We start from the raw sequence: 15,115 nt of genomic DNA on the forward strand, positions 1-15,115 counted from the left end.
CGGTTATGTGTGTAAGAAAGTAAGTCCGTAGTCACACGTACACATTTTTCGGTAAAATAAAATGTATTTTTTTATAAAATAAAAAACATTTGTTTATTCTCCTTTACATATCTGTGAACTACTTTTGCATAATCTCAAGAAAATCATTGACATTTCCGCCATTTTCATCTCCAAGTTAATGACGATGAAAATTTAACGATAATATCGAAAGCAATCGATATTTTAAAATATTACATCGAAAATATCTAATGTTGTGAATATCGATGGTTTGCCAGCTCTAATGACCGGGCTTGTATTTAGACAGTTGTTGATGTGGCCTGGCCACACTTCAAATCACACTTCAAACTATAAAATCTCATCATTTCAGTTTTGTTGGTGAAAAAATTGTAAAGCAATTCCTTTCAAACACGTTTAAAACTATTTGTAAGGTGGCTTAAACTTAATCTGTGGCTCATTTTAAATTTTCATAAAACAAGAATTCTGCCCCCTTTTAATTCAAATTAAAACCATTCTAATTCCAATGATTTTTCTGTCAATACCTTTACGGGTAACAAATAATGGATAGCTGCCATAAGGTTCAGATGCGGATTGTTTTTATCGACGCGCTTCTTAAACTTTATTTTTCTATGAAAGTTTAATGTAAGACAAACATTTTATTCAGTAGTGAAATTTTGTAACTCATTTTTTGTTACCGACAAAAGCCGATAAAAAAATTATGAATTAAAAGTTTAAAAATAAAAGTTGCTATCGATAGAATCGTTAATTACCGAAATTTGTCGGTAAATTAGCAACTAAAAATGTGGTTGTAGAGTTCTATCGGTAGCAAGTGTGTTGTCAACTTTTATTTGAACTTTTCATTCATAAATTTGCGTTTTAATTTTACCGATTTTTGTCGGTAACTCAAAAAATTAATTAGAAAATCGCACTACAGATTTCAAATATGGGGATTTTCGTTGTGATGACAGAACAGAATTATAGTACGTTTATATATAACCGGATTTAACAAACCCACTGGGTTTTAAATGTCAATTCCTTTGTGTATACGTCAAATAAATCCTCATTAAGAAGGTTAACCCTGCTAAAGGCTATAATATAAACATGACCTTAGTTAATAAAGCTGGAACACATAAAACGATTTGCTTTTCGGCTTGACATGTAAAAGTATAAAGTGGCGAGGCGACATGTTGCACGATGGGCCAGATGATTTCCTCTGAACACTTCGATAGCTTGAAGGCATTTCAATCACAATAGTAGTTTGTTTAGTGTCAGTTTGACCGTGGATTACTTGGTGCCACCAACTGTCAAACATCAGGGAATATAAACATTTGTTTACATTTTATTGACTATCTGTCAACATTTCATTCAATGATTTCTATCACAATAATCCATTTTCAAACCTAGTTTGATAATTAGTTTTGTTTTTCATGTATCAGCTGTTGTCACTTGATCAGCTGTTCCCTTTGGAGGAATTATTTATTGGGTCATGTTTGGAACTTTTTTTTTCATAATGACAATTTTTTTTATTTTCTCCATTTTCCTTTTAAAATATTAATATTTTTTTGTAAGTTATTATTTTAATTGGATGTAATTTCTCTTAGACAACAAATATGAGATTCAAATATCCCACATTAGTACAAAAAAAGAAAAATGTTTAAAGAAATACATATTAAATTTAACACTAATGAATGGTAAAGCACCCTGATATCATCTACATAATATTATTTTACTATAATCTCCTTAATTCTCACATCACATCTCACACCTACTCTACTCTCTCACACACACAACATTGCACATGCATTGTACTCCCTCTCTCCATCACTACTAGAACACTTGTTACGCTTTACAACACTATTGCATTTACTATCAGAGAACACTCTCTCTCTCTCTAAAATGGATGACAAATTGAGAAAGTAGTTCTCTTTCTTTATCTCGTTTTTTATAAAAAATCTACTTTATTAAGATGCAAAATCAAAGAATGTAATGCTAAGGTCATAAAAATTATCGTAAACATTCTTTTAGCAGCGCGACCAAATTTCATCATAACTTATATTTTTCCTAGTATTTTTTTAGAAAAAAATCGGAGTTTATTATGCCAATTTTAGGTGTGGGCATGTGGCTTTATGATGATGTCATGATAATTGTGTAAACCTAGCATAAAACTGAAACAAGACATTAGCTTCGTTCCAGTACGTTTTTAATGATAAATGTATCGAAAGAGCAAATTGTCGAAAATTAGTCCAACATACACATTTTTCCAAAATGTACGGTAACGAAAAATGGCAGAAACGTCATAAAAACTGGAACAAATGTCTAAGTCGGTATGTCAGCCAATCAAAAGCCGCCAAACATGTTGCCTATTTTTGCTCGCCAACGAGGTTTACACACGTGCCGTTATACTCTCATTAAGCTACATGGCCGTACAACAAATTGTCTACATAACCTCACATTTTTTCTTTAAAAATACTATGAAAAATGTGCGTCATGATGATATTTGGACACATGACTTTAAGAAATTCCCCACATAAGACCATTTTGTGATCTTAACATGATATTCAACAATTTTCCTACCTGTTATTTTTTTTTTTTTTCTTAAACGAAAAATTGGCTTAATTGCGTGCATATTTGTTACTGTATATTATTTAATTAATTGAGTTTTCAATATGTGCTTATTTTTTTGTGTTGTTTTAATGTTATGGAAAATGTTGTAAAATATTGTAAATTTTTTGTTGTTTTTTATTTTTAGTTATGGATTTTTTCATCAAATATACGGCTTAAATAATAATTGTATAGCGAAAAAAAATGCAAAAAACGATTGAAATAAATAAATTATATGTAATGTAATTATAAAAAAAAAACAAAACTTACGCACATAATTTAATTAATGCAAAAAATCCTATCATATGCATACCATTATTGAATAATAATAAAAATTTAAAAATATATTATAATTAATGTTCATTTTAATTTGTACAAATTATCAAAGGAAATATTAAACATTATTACACATTATTTATGTTTATTAATCACATTGGTTTGTTTTGTGTTTTATATTTTAAGTATAAATTTAAATTTTGCAAAAACTATTATTTTTGTTTTTTTGATGCTTTTCACAATGGGCGAGCTAGTCATGAAGCTGCCTAGCCACACATCACATCACAACTTTATTTTTTGTTTAGCGCAAAAGCACGCATAATGTCATTTAAGTTACAATAATATGATGTGTGATCTGCTTCAGTATTCGGTTCGGTTCCAGAACTTCTAGAATCTATTAATTTTTTTTTACTATTTTTATGATATCATAAAGGAAAAATTGTTATCGTAGTAAAAATTTGTAGATTCTTGCAGGTTATGGAACCGATATTATCTTATACAATATATATCCATAGTTTTAGCGTACGTTTACACCAGCAGTATGTAAACAAGCATTCAATTAACCACTTAGTGGTGACTGGTATCCAAGATGTTGGGAATTTTCTCAGCGAAAGCCGAAACAGAGAGTCATTTGCTGAGATAATAAGAAATTTATAAACATCAAAATGAAATTTGTAATGTAACAGATGTAATATGTATGTATATAATTGCATTGATCGCCAAAATTCGAAAAAGGAATAGGCAGATAAAGAAGAAGAAGGTGATTGTTCATTTGGGGTTTGCATTATGTGAACCGGGTTTGTTAATCAGCCATTTGTTGAAGAGGCCTTACCACATTTCAAGCAAACCGAATAAGCAACATGTAAACATGCATTAGATTTTTTATTAAAATCTCAACAAACATTGTCCATATTTACATTAGGCAATTTTCCTTGCGGCAATTGTCAGTTTGTTGTTGAGAGGCAAAGGGTTACCATATGCCTCACCTCTCTCTCCATCAAACTGACAATTGCCGCAAGGAAAATTGCCTAATGTAAATATGGACATTGTTTCGACACGTGACCAGTCCTCCTAATGACAATTGTTAATCAGCCATTTGTTGAAGTGGCCTTGTCACATTTCAAGCAAGCCGAATATGCTACATGCACAATATTAGCATCGAAACCTTACCAAACTCTGTATTTTGGCATTTGGCCAGGACACTTAATGACAATTGTTCATGTATGGTCTGTTCCCGTACTTTATTAAACAACTAAAATTCCAAAAGTAGATAAAGAATGACTCCCATACAAAATGTTCTTCATTTTGACAAGACAGTTGAGTTCATGTATTGATTGTCAAAAACCCTATATATGCGACAACGGCAAAAAAGTTATAAAATAATGACAAATTGTCTTGTGTAAACGCATAGTAAGGGATAGCAAAATTTTTAAAAATTTTAAATTCTTTAGCTCAGTCGTGGAATTCTGTAACTCATTTTTTGAGTTACCGACAAAAATCGGTACAATTTTAAAAGCAAAATTATGAATAAAACGTAATAATAAAAGTTGACAATACTGTTGCTATCGGTCGGACTTAGTGACTGCTTTGTTTTGGTGGTTAAATTACCGAATAATCTCGATAATTACCGAAATTGTAAGCATTTTAATTTTACCTATTTTTTGCAGTAACTCTAAAAATGAGTTCCACTACAGAAGTGGGATTCTCTAACGCAATTTTTGGTTGCCGACAAAAATCAGTGTTATCAATATTTATTGGAACTTTTCATTCATAATTTTGAGTTTTAAATTTGCCGATTTTTTGTCGGTAATCAAAAATTGCGTTAGAGAATCCCACTACTGGAACACAACTTTAGATTTTGCATTGTGTGAACCGGGCTTGTTCATTAGCCCTTTGCTGAAGTGGCCTGGCCACACTTAAAGAAAGCCGAACAAGAACTATAAAATCTCATTCATGGCAATCATGAATAAAAATTCCGTGCTGAATTTGTTCTCTTTACCCGATTTTAATAATAATAATTGCTCCACAAACATCCCATACGGGACAAGGGAGACTTCTCTCACATCAATGAGTGCACCCCGATTCATATTAGCTCAGTGGTATGGGACCTACTGTCTATCGCCGAGTCCGAAAGGCGTGTCATAAGACACCACTTTGTAGAGAAGTTTTACATGGCTAAAATACTCAGCAAATGTCGCCAACATTACTGAGGGGTATTTTGCCACCGTTGAAAATGTTGATGTTGACTGGCCGGAGAATCGAACCCACGACTTTCAGCGTGCAAGGCGGGTGTGCATACCATTGCACCACGGTGGCACCCATTACCCGATTTTACAATTTCTTATTTCTATTTATGTACAAACGCGGATGGGTGATTTTGAAAGATGGAAAGACCAAGTGAATTAATCTCATTATTTATGAAATAAGTTTATTTAAAAAGAGAGAGAGACAAGGACAGCCTAGTTTGAAATTGGCTAGGTCATCTTTATTATTTTATCCGAAATAAGGCCGAGTAAGCAAGGCAAACCGGCGAGGCTTCTTATGCACCAAGGCCCTAAAGGCCTGGGTACATAAGCTGTCTCGCCTGCTTGCCTTGCTTGCTTCTGATAAAAGAATAAAAAAGAAAAGGGCAACCTAGTTCGAAATTTGGTCGGCCTTCTTTATTCTTTTATTTTTGTTATATCAGAAATGAATCAGGAAAGCAAGGCTGCTTATGCACCAAGGGCCCTTACTTTTGAAATTAAAGAGGAATCAGGAGAACAAGGCACTCAATTTAGAATTGTGCGTAACGTTTCTGTATTCATTGTCACTTTCGTTTTCTTATTGTTTACCATTTGTAATGCGATTTCAATCACAATAATTTATTGTTGACAGCTAGACTGATAATCAGCTGTGTGAATTAAAATTAATCTAAATATCAACATTTGTTTGAATTTCGTCATCTCATCTGTCTCACAGATGCTTCTCTATCTGCCATGAAGGCAGGCCACATAAAAGCAGTGTTCATTTTTTGCGTTTTAATGTAAACAGCATCAAAATCTTACCAAATTCAAATTGTGTTGACATGTGGCCAGGCCTCTTAACGACAAGTGTCCATTTACATCATGGCACCATAATACATGTTCAGCGGCAAAAACAGCTGGTTATCACACTAGTTGTCAAAATTCGTTATTGTGAATAAAATCACATACAAAATGTAAACAAGCAATTCACAATAATCAATTATTGTGACCAAATTTAACGTTTGGTATGATTTGATGTAACACCTTCTTATTCCAGCATGATTTACATTTTGCATTGTGAACCGGGGCTTGTTAGCCATTTATTGAAGAGCCCTAGCCACACTTCAACTAAACAAAATTAAATTGCGATCCTTTATTTATTGTTGTCTTATTAAAGCTGTGTACACATTGTCAATTTTGAATGACAGCTTTGTTGTTGCTTGCTAGTGTGGCCGTTCATTTTTGTCATGGTACAATTAAAAAGGTAGAAACATCGGCGAATTGCTACAACAAAGCAACTTTTTTTGTAATGTAAAATGTCAAAATTTTCGCCAAATGATCTCTTGTTGTCTCTTTTTATCGCTTGTGTTTGTCTATAAAATGAACACATGCTATCTCTTACTTACCGAATCATATGGTTTTTTGTTTTGATTTTTCATGGCGAATTCCTAGTTTTTTGACGTTTTAGATTCGATCAGCTGGGCTGAGGCATCTACCTTTTTAATTGTATCATGATTTTTGTCATTCATCATGCAACCGCAAAATGTTTTGTGGTTGCTGGACGGTTTGACTGTTATCGACAACTGCGAAATATCGACGTTCAAAACTGACAATGTGTACCCAGTTTAAGGCCCCGGCACATACGGTCCGTTGAGCGTCGCGTTAAAACAACCACATTGAAAATGCAAGAACAAACTTGGCATCACTTAAGAGCAGTACACATCGTCAGTTTTGAATGTCGATATTTCGCAGTTATCGATAACTGTCCAACCGTCCAGCAACCACAAAACATTTTGTGGTTGCATGATGAATGACAAAAATGAACGGTCACACTAGCAAGCACCAACAAAGCTGTCATTCAAAACTGGCAATGTGTACTCAGCTTTACACTTTTTTCATGTTGTTGTTGTTTTTAAGGCGTGACGCGACGCACAACGAACCGTATGTGCCAAGGTCTTTAGGACGAATGTCATTTATTGTGAAAGTTTTATTTAATTGAATTAATTGAGCTATCATGACCTAAGTTCCATTAGTTTTAGAGCTTTCTGTCGGATTAAAGCCGCTTTTACATCTACATCACGTTTTATTAAAAATATGGCGCAATAAGAATGTGTTACATCAAAATCAACGGATCATACTTCTAGTTGTCAAAATGCATTATTTGTTCTGTTCCAGCAATAATCTACATTTTTTAATTTTTTGACAAATTTATAAAGAAAAAATAATTAGAACCTTGCAGATTCTGTACCAGAGCAAAAACAGCTGATCATGATTTGAGCCCAATAGTGCGATTCTCTAAAGTATAGTACACATTGACAAGCAAAACTGACAGTCATCGAGGTCTATTTCGTGAATATCAAAGCCTAACTGAAAATTTTCTTTTGTAATCACTAAATAACACCGTATATATTGTATTTCAAAAGTTTTTAGCTAAATAAAAGTTGTTATTTCCCCGAAAATTTTCCTAAAAGTACGTTGACTGTCAGTTTTGAATGATAGTGTGTACTCCCCTTAACTCATTCCCTGAGTTGCCGAGAAAAAGCGGTAACATTAAAATACAAAATTATAAATGAAAAGTTCAAATAAAAGTTCACAACACTGTTGCTGCCGGTAGAACTTTATGAGTACCTTTTATTGGTCGCTAATTTAGTCCAAATCTACATTAGGCAAGTTTACTTGCGGCAAGTCTCAGTTTGTAGGAGAGACACGTAAGGGGAATGGAAGTGGAAAAAATTGCTCGTACCGGCAATTTTCAGGCAACTCCTTTTAAATGTGTCGTTTTTGACATTATTTCCAATGTTTTGAAAACAAAACTTGCCGAAACAGAATTCCTTGTATAAACGCAATAGGCAAGTTTAAAAGAGAACGAGAAAAATTACCGAATAACATCGTTAATTACCGAAATTATAAGCATTTTAATTTGATCGATTATTGTCGTTAACTCAAAAAATGAGTTCGAGAATCGAACTACAGGTCTATTTAACAGGTCACGTAAAGTGTAGAACAGGTTAGGTTTGGGATGTGTAGTCAATATATGTATATATTTTGATGATGTTGTTTATGATTGTTGGTTTCATGTTTGAGTAGAAGGTTAAGCTTGGAGGAAAGCATACTCCTGTTAATCTATATCGCTTTCGAGTTAACATCGGGCAACGACATAAAATAGGCTCAATAGTCTCCGTTTCCTCCTCATCTTCACAGAGTCTGCAATAGTCCACGCCATCATCCTGCCATTTGCCGATAAAAGCTCGGATGTTGCAATGGCCGGTAATGACTCCCGTCAATACCCTGATTTCTGACTTATTTAAACTTAAAAGTGAAGTTGTTCTCTTTGTTGAAAGAGTCGGCCAAATGGCCCTTGACACGTTGCACCTTGGTTCATTATGCCATAGTTCCTTGGCTAGTTCTTCAAAGAACGTCTCCACCTTCCGATAAACGTGACATATGGGTAGTTTGATAGAATCAGTGATAGCATGACTTGTTGATTGATATCCATGTCTTGCCAGTTCATCTACCTTCTCGTTTCCCACAATGTCACAGTGTCCCGGTACCCAGCAGAGTCGGACAGCGTTAGTGAGGTTCGCCAAAGCTGTTCTACACATTTAAGAACGGTCTCAGACTTGATATTGGGGGATTTGATGGCTTTAAGAGCCGGCTGACTATCAACGAAGATAGTCACCGGTTCAAAGATTTTAGCATCCAGAGTTTTTATCAACTCTGCGGCCATTTTGATCGCGAAGATTTCTGCTTGGAAAACACTACAGTCGCTGTTCAACCTATATGAGTATTCGAGGCAAAGCTTTTCGTAGTAGACGCCAGCTCCGGTACCTTCTTCCATCTTAGAACCGTCTGTATAGAAAGCCAGACCGTCCAGAGGAGGGTTACTACAGATCCAGTCATCTCTACTAGGGATAACGACCTCAAAATCTTCAAATCTATGGATTGGTGATAAGTAGTCGCTGAATTTCCCCTGCATATTCAAGCTAAGGTTTGGCCCTAGCTCCCGAAGAATGCATGCATGACCATAGGTGCTGTCACGCCAACGATTCAATTCATGTAGCCTTAGGGCACTACGTGCTGCTTGACCTTTGATGCTAAGTCTCGTGGGCAAGAGGTTTAGCATCGCATTCAAAGCTGCTTGTGGTGTACTTCTAAAAGCTCCAGTTATCAGGATCGAGGCTGCCCTTTGCACCTTGTCTATGTTGCCAGAGTTCAATTTATGTCGAAGCGCATGCCACCAGACAAGACATCCATAGGATAAGATGGGTCTCACAACAGTATTATACAGCCAGTGTATAATAGCTGGATTTAATCCCCAACTTTTCCCAATCGAATTCTTACATGAATAAAGTGCAATCATACCTCTCTTCGTCCGTTCCTCGACGTTCCTTTTCCATCTGAATTGATAATCCAGGATTTTACCTAGGTATTTCGCCTCAGGAAATAGATGTAACTGCACTCCATCCAATGTTGGTGGCAGAAGTCGACGAGCTTACGCTTTCTGGTGAACAATACCAGTTCTGTTTTCGTTGGATTTACACCAAGGCCATTTGTGGTGGCCCAACGGGACAGCTTTGATAAGGCTCCTTGCATAAGCTCCGAAATTGTGGAAAAGAATTTGCCAGTTATTAGTAAAACCACATCATCCGCGTATGCGACAACCTTGATGCCCTGATTGTCGAATTCCGCCAAAATATTGTTTATCACAAGTAGCCACAGCAGCGGTGAGAGTACACCTCCCTGGGGAGTACCTCTAGTTACTGTCTTCCTTGTTGTCAACTCCCCAATGCTGGAATTAATGATTCTGCTCTCCAGCATTCTCTTTATCCAGCAGATCAGGGTTTCCTGGGTGTTGACCCCTCTAAGCGAGAGATGAATGGATTCAAGTCTTACGTTGTTAAAGGCTCCTTCTATATCCAGGAAAGCCGCCAAGGTGAAGTTTGAATTCCCCATATTTCTCTCAAAGTGTACAACAACTCTATTTTGATATAAAATCTTCAAGCTGTCACTAACATTTGACAGCTTGTTTTCATACATTAGCTGTGTCTCTTTACGTGATAATTAGTAATAATTATTACTAATGTTGCAGATTTTGACAGTTGTGTAAAAGCAAAGTTGCTGACAAAAATGTTTCAGCAACATTTAGTAAGTAAAAATACACAACTATTATTGTTTTCATACAATAACAAAGAGTTTGACAGATTGGGTGAAATCAGCTGGCCTCTTTACGCCACCAAAGCGGAACAAGAGGGTGTTACATTAAAAACCACCGATCATCATTCTAATTGTCAAAATGCATTATTGTGAACAAATTTTGACGTTCGTTATGATTCCGACATGAACGCCAACTTATTGTTGCATCATGATTTGAGCTCTCTAAATACTCTATGGTGATTGACTGTGATTGAGTCACACGACAAAAAGTAAACAAATAAATACAAAATTTTGACAATTAAAGCAAAAAGATACACCTATTGTTGATACTTTTGGAAGAGAGAAGTGGAGAAAAAGTGAAATTTTACTCATATTTTGCACTTTAAATGTGAATATTTTCAATCTTACTTTTGACAGCTCAAATCTTGATCAGCTGTTTTTGCTGTGGGACCTGTTTATTGGGCCATGGTGTGTAAATTGTACGTTGGAAACAGAGTGTAATACAGTGTTGATTAAAGTCTGAAACTGTTATAGTACGTTTACGGCAAAAAGTAAACAAATAAATACAAAATTTTGACAATTAAAGCAAAAAGATAGAATTATTGTTAATACTTCTGGAATAGAGAAGTGGAGAAAAAGGTACATTTTACTCATATTTTACACTTTAAATGTGAATATTTTCAACCTGTATGTTTACTTTTGACAACTCAAATCTTGATCAGCTGTTTTTGCTATGGGACCTGTTTATTTGGCCATGGTGTGTAAATTGTACTTTGGAAACAGTGTGTAATACAGTGTTGATTAAAGTCTGAAACGGTTAGTCCCAATTTACATTGGGGGAGTTTACTTGCGGCAATTGTCATTTTGTAGGAGAGAGAGGTGAGGCATATGGTAACCCTTTGCGTCTCAGCACCCTCTCTCACCTACAAACTGACAATTGCCGCAAGTAAACTCGCCTAATGTAAATTGGGACTTATAGTACGTTTATATCATGACACAATAATACAGGTACAGCGGCAAAAACAGCTGATCTTCATACCAGTTGTCAAAATGCATTATTGTGAATAAAAACACATACAAAATGTAAACAAGCAATTCACAATACTACATTATTGTGACTAAATTTGAGGTTTGGTATGATTTGATGTAACACCTTCTTATTCCACCATGGTTTATATATAATCGGATTTAACAAACCCACTGGGTTTCAAATGTTAATTCCATTGGTTATATGTCAAATAAATTGATATTCCATAGCATTTCGATTAAATAAATCCAAATAGAGATGGTGTTAAGGTGCGTTTAGATTATAATGTGGTTTATCGCTGATTAAGTTGATGGAAAACATAGCGAAATATCCGTCAAAAAATTTTAAATATAGCAATTAAAACGTTAACTAGGCGTTTACACCAGACAATTTGTCTTCAAATACAACTCTGATTTACTAACACATACATACATTTGTCGGCTGTCTCCCAGCTGTCCATCAGTTTTCCATACACAGTATGGTTAACAAATTTTTGAAATTTTTTGTTAAAATGTGTGAGATAATAATTGAAATGTATTGAAAACAAAAGACAACGAAGAAAAAGAAAAAATGTGAACGGAAAACAAAAACAAATAGATGATTTTCATTCATAATTTTACAACTGTTTTTGCAGTTGTCGGGACGCCTACGTCATACAGGCAAGTTTTTGGATTTTGACAATCAATACATGAACTCAACTGTCCTGTCATTTGTAAACGCAGGGTTAATAAACTGGCCTAAGCCAATTCTTACTGACTATTTATCGTTCTATTAAACATTTTACTTCTTAAGAAGTAAATTACCACTGCAAACTTCCTGCATCTCTTATTTCGCTCTATAATATCCCTGAGTAACTTAAATTTATTCACGATTCAATCTCTTTCTGATGGGAGAGCATATTCTCCTTTTCTATACTCAATATTAATAGAGTTTCCACAACTCTCAGGCATATTACAACATTTAACGCCAACCACTGTAAATAAAACAAAAGTGTTTTTTTTTTTTTTTTTTTTTTGCATAAATCCCCTTCTATTTTTTTTTATCCCATGAAAGTTGACCTACTTTTTGTGCGAAGCTTCTGAACTGCCTAAAAAATAAAATCACAACCAAAAACCAGATGCCTTCACACCATAAAACAAAATGCATTTTCTTCCAAATCAGGTTTAATTCCAATGCTAGTGTATGAATTAGGCAATTCGGTTGCGGAATAAAGTGCATACATGTGCATACATATGGATGTAGGTATATTGTGTGGTCGCTGGTTGATTTGCTGGCTCATTGGCAGAGACTGTCTGTTGTCTGGCTCTGGCATAGACTGTAAATGTCAATCACTGGAGGAGGACAATCTTTGGGCATGTTGTTGCATGTTGTTTAAGTTATTGTTGGTAATGATGATGATGGTAATGGAAATATATTTATGGCAAGCTTTGTGTGAATGTGGCCAAACAATCACTGTAATTTGTTGACAATTATAACAACTGTGTTGTAGACAGCATTGGAGCCGTTTTGCATTAAAATATTGCATAGAAAATATGCAATTTAATTGATATTTTTTAACAAATTGATAATTCCCCCATTTTGGTGATCATAACAGCAATTAAATGTGTGTTTCGTATACCAATAGCCTTTTGAAATGAGGTAGAGGCAGACGGGGTTGGGATTTGTGGGGACGATGTTGTCAATAAGAAAAGTATTAACGAACATTATAAGAAAGTTGAAATACTTGGTTATATTATAATTATATGCTGAGGCCATATCCTTCGATATCTTATAATTTTTCGTAATTTCTTTATACAAAACCCTTGGCCCTATACAAGCGCAGTAAGAAAGTGTTTTATCATAAATCAGCTGATGTTCATACTAGCTGTCAAAATAGAATATTGGGTTCCAGTGTATCGCAATAATATAGGTATCTTGATTAAAAAAAAGAACATTCCATCTTTAAATTGGATGCAATAGCTTTGCAGACACCATCGCTTTTGAAACATGTATGTTTTTTTTAATTTTTGCTTAGAAGTTTTGTGAAAAGTATTTTTGTTTTTATTTTTAATAGATTTCAAATACTACCTTTATTTTTTCAGATTTTAATTAAAAGACTATGAGTAACGTTTATTGTTTGTTTATTTTTTTTTTTTTTAAAACACATTTAAATAGTAAACAAATCCAATTAAAAAAATCTATAGATTTATATATAACCCTTGTTATGTAATCCAATAATGAAAATATATTTTATGTATTTTATTCAAACAAAAACATACAAAAAATAATTTTTAACATCAACTATTTTATGGAATCGATTGTAGTCTAACGTCAATAAAATATCATATATCTATCAAAAACATATATGCCTAAATGTAAACGTAAATAATTTTAATATTTTATTCTCTATTTAAAAACAATTTGATGTATACTAAAAAACAACATAGAAACCTTAATAAAGCTAATAAATAAAATTTATTAAGCAAAAAAATTAAACTGCAATGAAATGGTTTTTCACAAATTTGTGTTTGAATGAAGGAACGAACCACCCGTATTCATTTATCGTTTCTGTTCACGTTTATTTTGCATCCATTTCATATTTTACGTTTCACGCACTGCATATGCACCATATATAACATACATATTCTACATTGTTAACATATTTTATTTTATATAATTGGGTCTTTTTTTCTGGGGAAGACTAAAACCGATCTATACACTTTTATTTGACATAAAATGGAAAAATTTATTAAGTCATTAATATGTTAAAAAAGCACTAGTGTAAACGTACTCTTACAGTATGTTTACATTAGGTGTGTTCGTTTACTCAATAATTTGCACAAATTTGTACAAGTCCAGTAACTTCTTGTAAACGACTAAGCTCTTTTGTATTGTACTGAAGAGTAAACGAACAGCATCCAGTAATAATTTGCATTTTGAGTAAACAACGCACATATTTAGGAAATTTCAGTGGAGTTAACTTGTTAATTCCATTGTGTTTACGTCAAATGAAATACTCTGGATTATAGAAGAGTTTTTTATGTATACGCAATTGATTGAAATCCACTGGATTTTGTAAATGTAAACATAATACACCAGCGCTTAGTCCATATTTACATTAGGCAATTTTCCTTGCGGCAATTGTCAGTTTGTTGGGGATAGAGGGTGTTGAGAGGCAAAGGGTTACCATATGCCTCAATTCTCTCTCTATCAAACTGCCGCAAGGAAAATTGCCTAATATAAATATGGACTTATGATCAGGGTCATGGGGCAATAACAAGGTGTTTCAGCAAGAAATATATTCAATTTCTTGAAGTTAATTCAATCACAATAGTGTACATCAACATCTAAAATAATTATCATGATGAAATTATAAGGTGGCGTAAAACGACCAGCTGATTGGTTTCAATCTGTCAAATATTTTGTTATTGTGAATAAATTGTATGAAAACGTAAACAAACATTTTGACATATTGAAGAATTTTCGGCCAAAATAGAGTTGTTGTTGTGCTACTTACGTGACCTGTTAAATAGATCTTGATAATTATCAAGGGCATGGTGAAATAAACATATGTTATGTAAAATAACGGCTGATTATCATTCTAGTTGTCCAAATGCATTATTGTGAATTACATCACACACAAAAGTTAAACAAAAAAATTACGGTAAAGCATTATTGTAAACAAATTTTGACATTTGATATAATTAATGGATCACCTTCTAAATCCGTCATGATCAGGAGCACGGCACGAAGGGTATGTCCCTTCCGCAGCAAGAACAGTTGTAGTGGGATTCTCTGACGCATTTTTTGGTTACCGACCACGGCACAATAATACAGGTACAACGGCAAAAACTGCTGA

At 34.0% G+C, this 15,115-nt stretch overlaps 1 protein-coding gene across 4 annotated transcripts in view; it reads left to right on the forward strand.

Annotated features, from left to right (window-relative positions):
• svr (Carboxypeptidase D svr) overlaps window positions 1–15,115 on the forward strand; it is a 94,732-nt gene that overhangs the window by 64,664 nt on the left and 14,953 nt on the right. Inside the window, exon 5 of one of the 4 annotated variants that reach the window (XM_073976513.1) lies at window positions 2,747–13,758. The exons of the other annotated variants lie outside the window; for them this stretch is intronic. Within the exon in view, the coding sequence (XP_073832614.1) occupies window positions 2,747–2,778 (32 nt within the window). The 3' untranslated portion in view covers window positions 2,779–13,758. Of the gene's footprint in view, window positions 1–2,746; window positions 13,759–15,115 lie in introns of those variants that run through there. 4 annotated transcript variants of the gene reach the window in all.

This window comes from Musca autumnalis, unplaced genomic scaffold (genome assembly GCF_047663935.1).
Source record: "Musca autumnalis isolate F117 unplaced genomic scaffold, ASM4766393v1 scaffold_3, whole genome shotgun sequence".
NCBI classification, from domain to species: Eukaryota; Metazoa; Arthropoda; class Insecta; order Diptera; family Muscidae; genus Musca; species Musca autumnalis.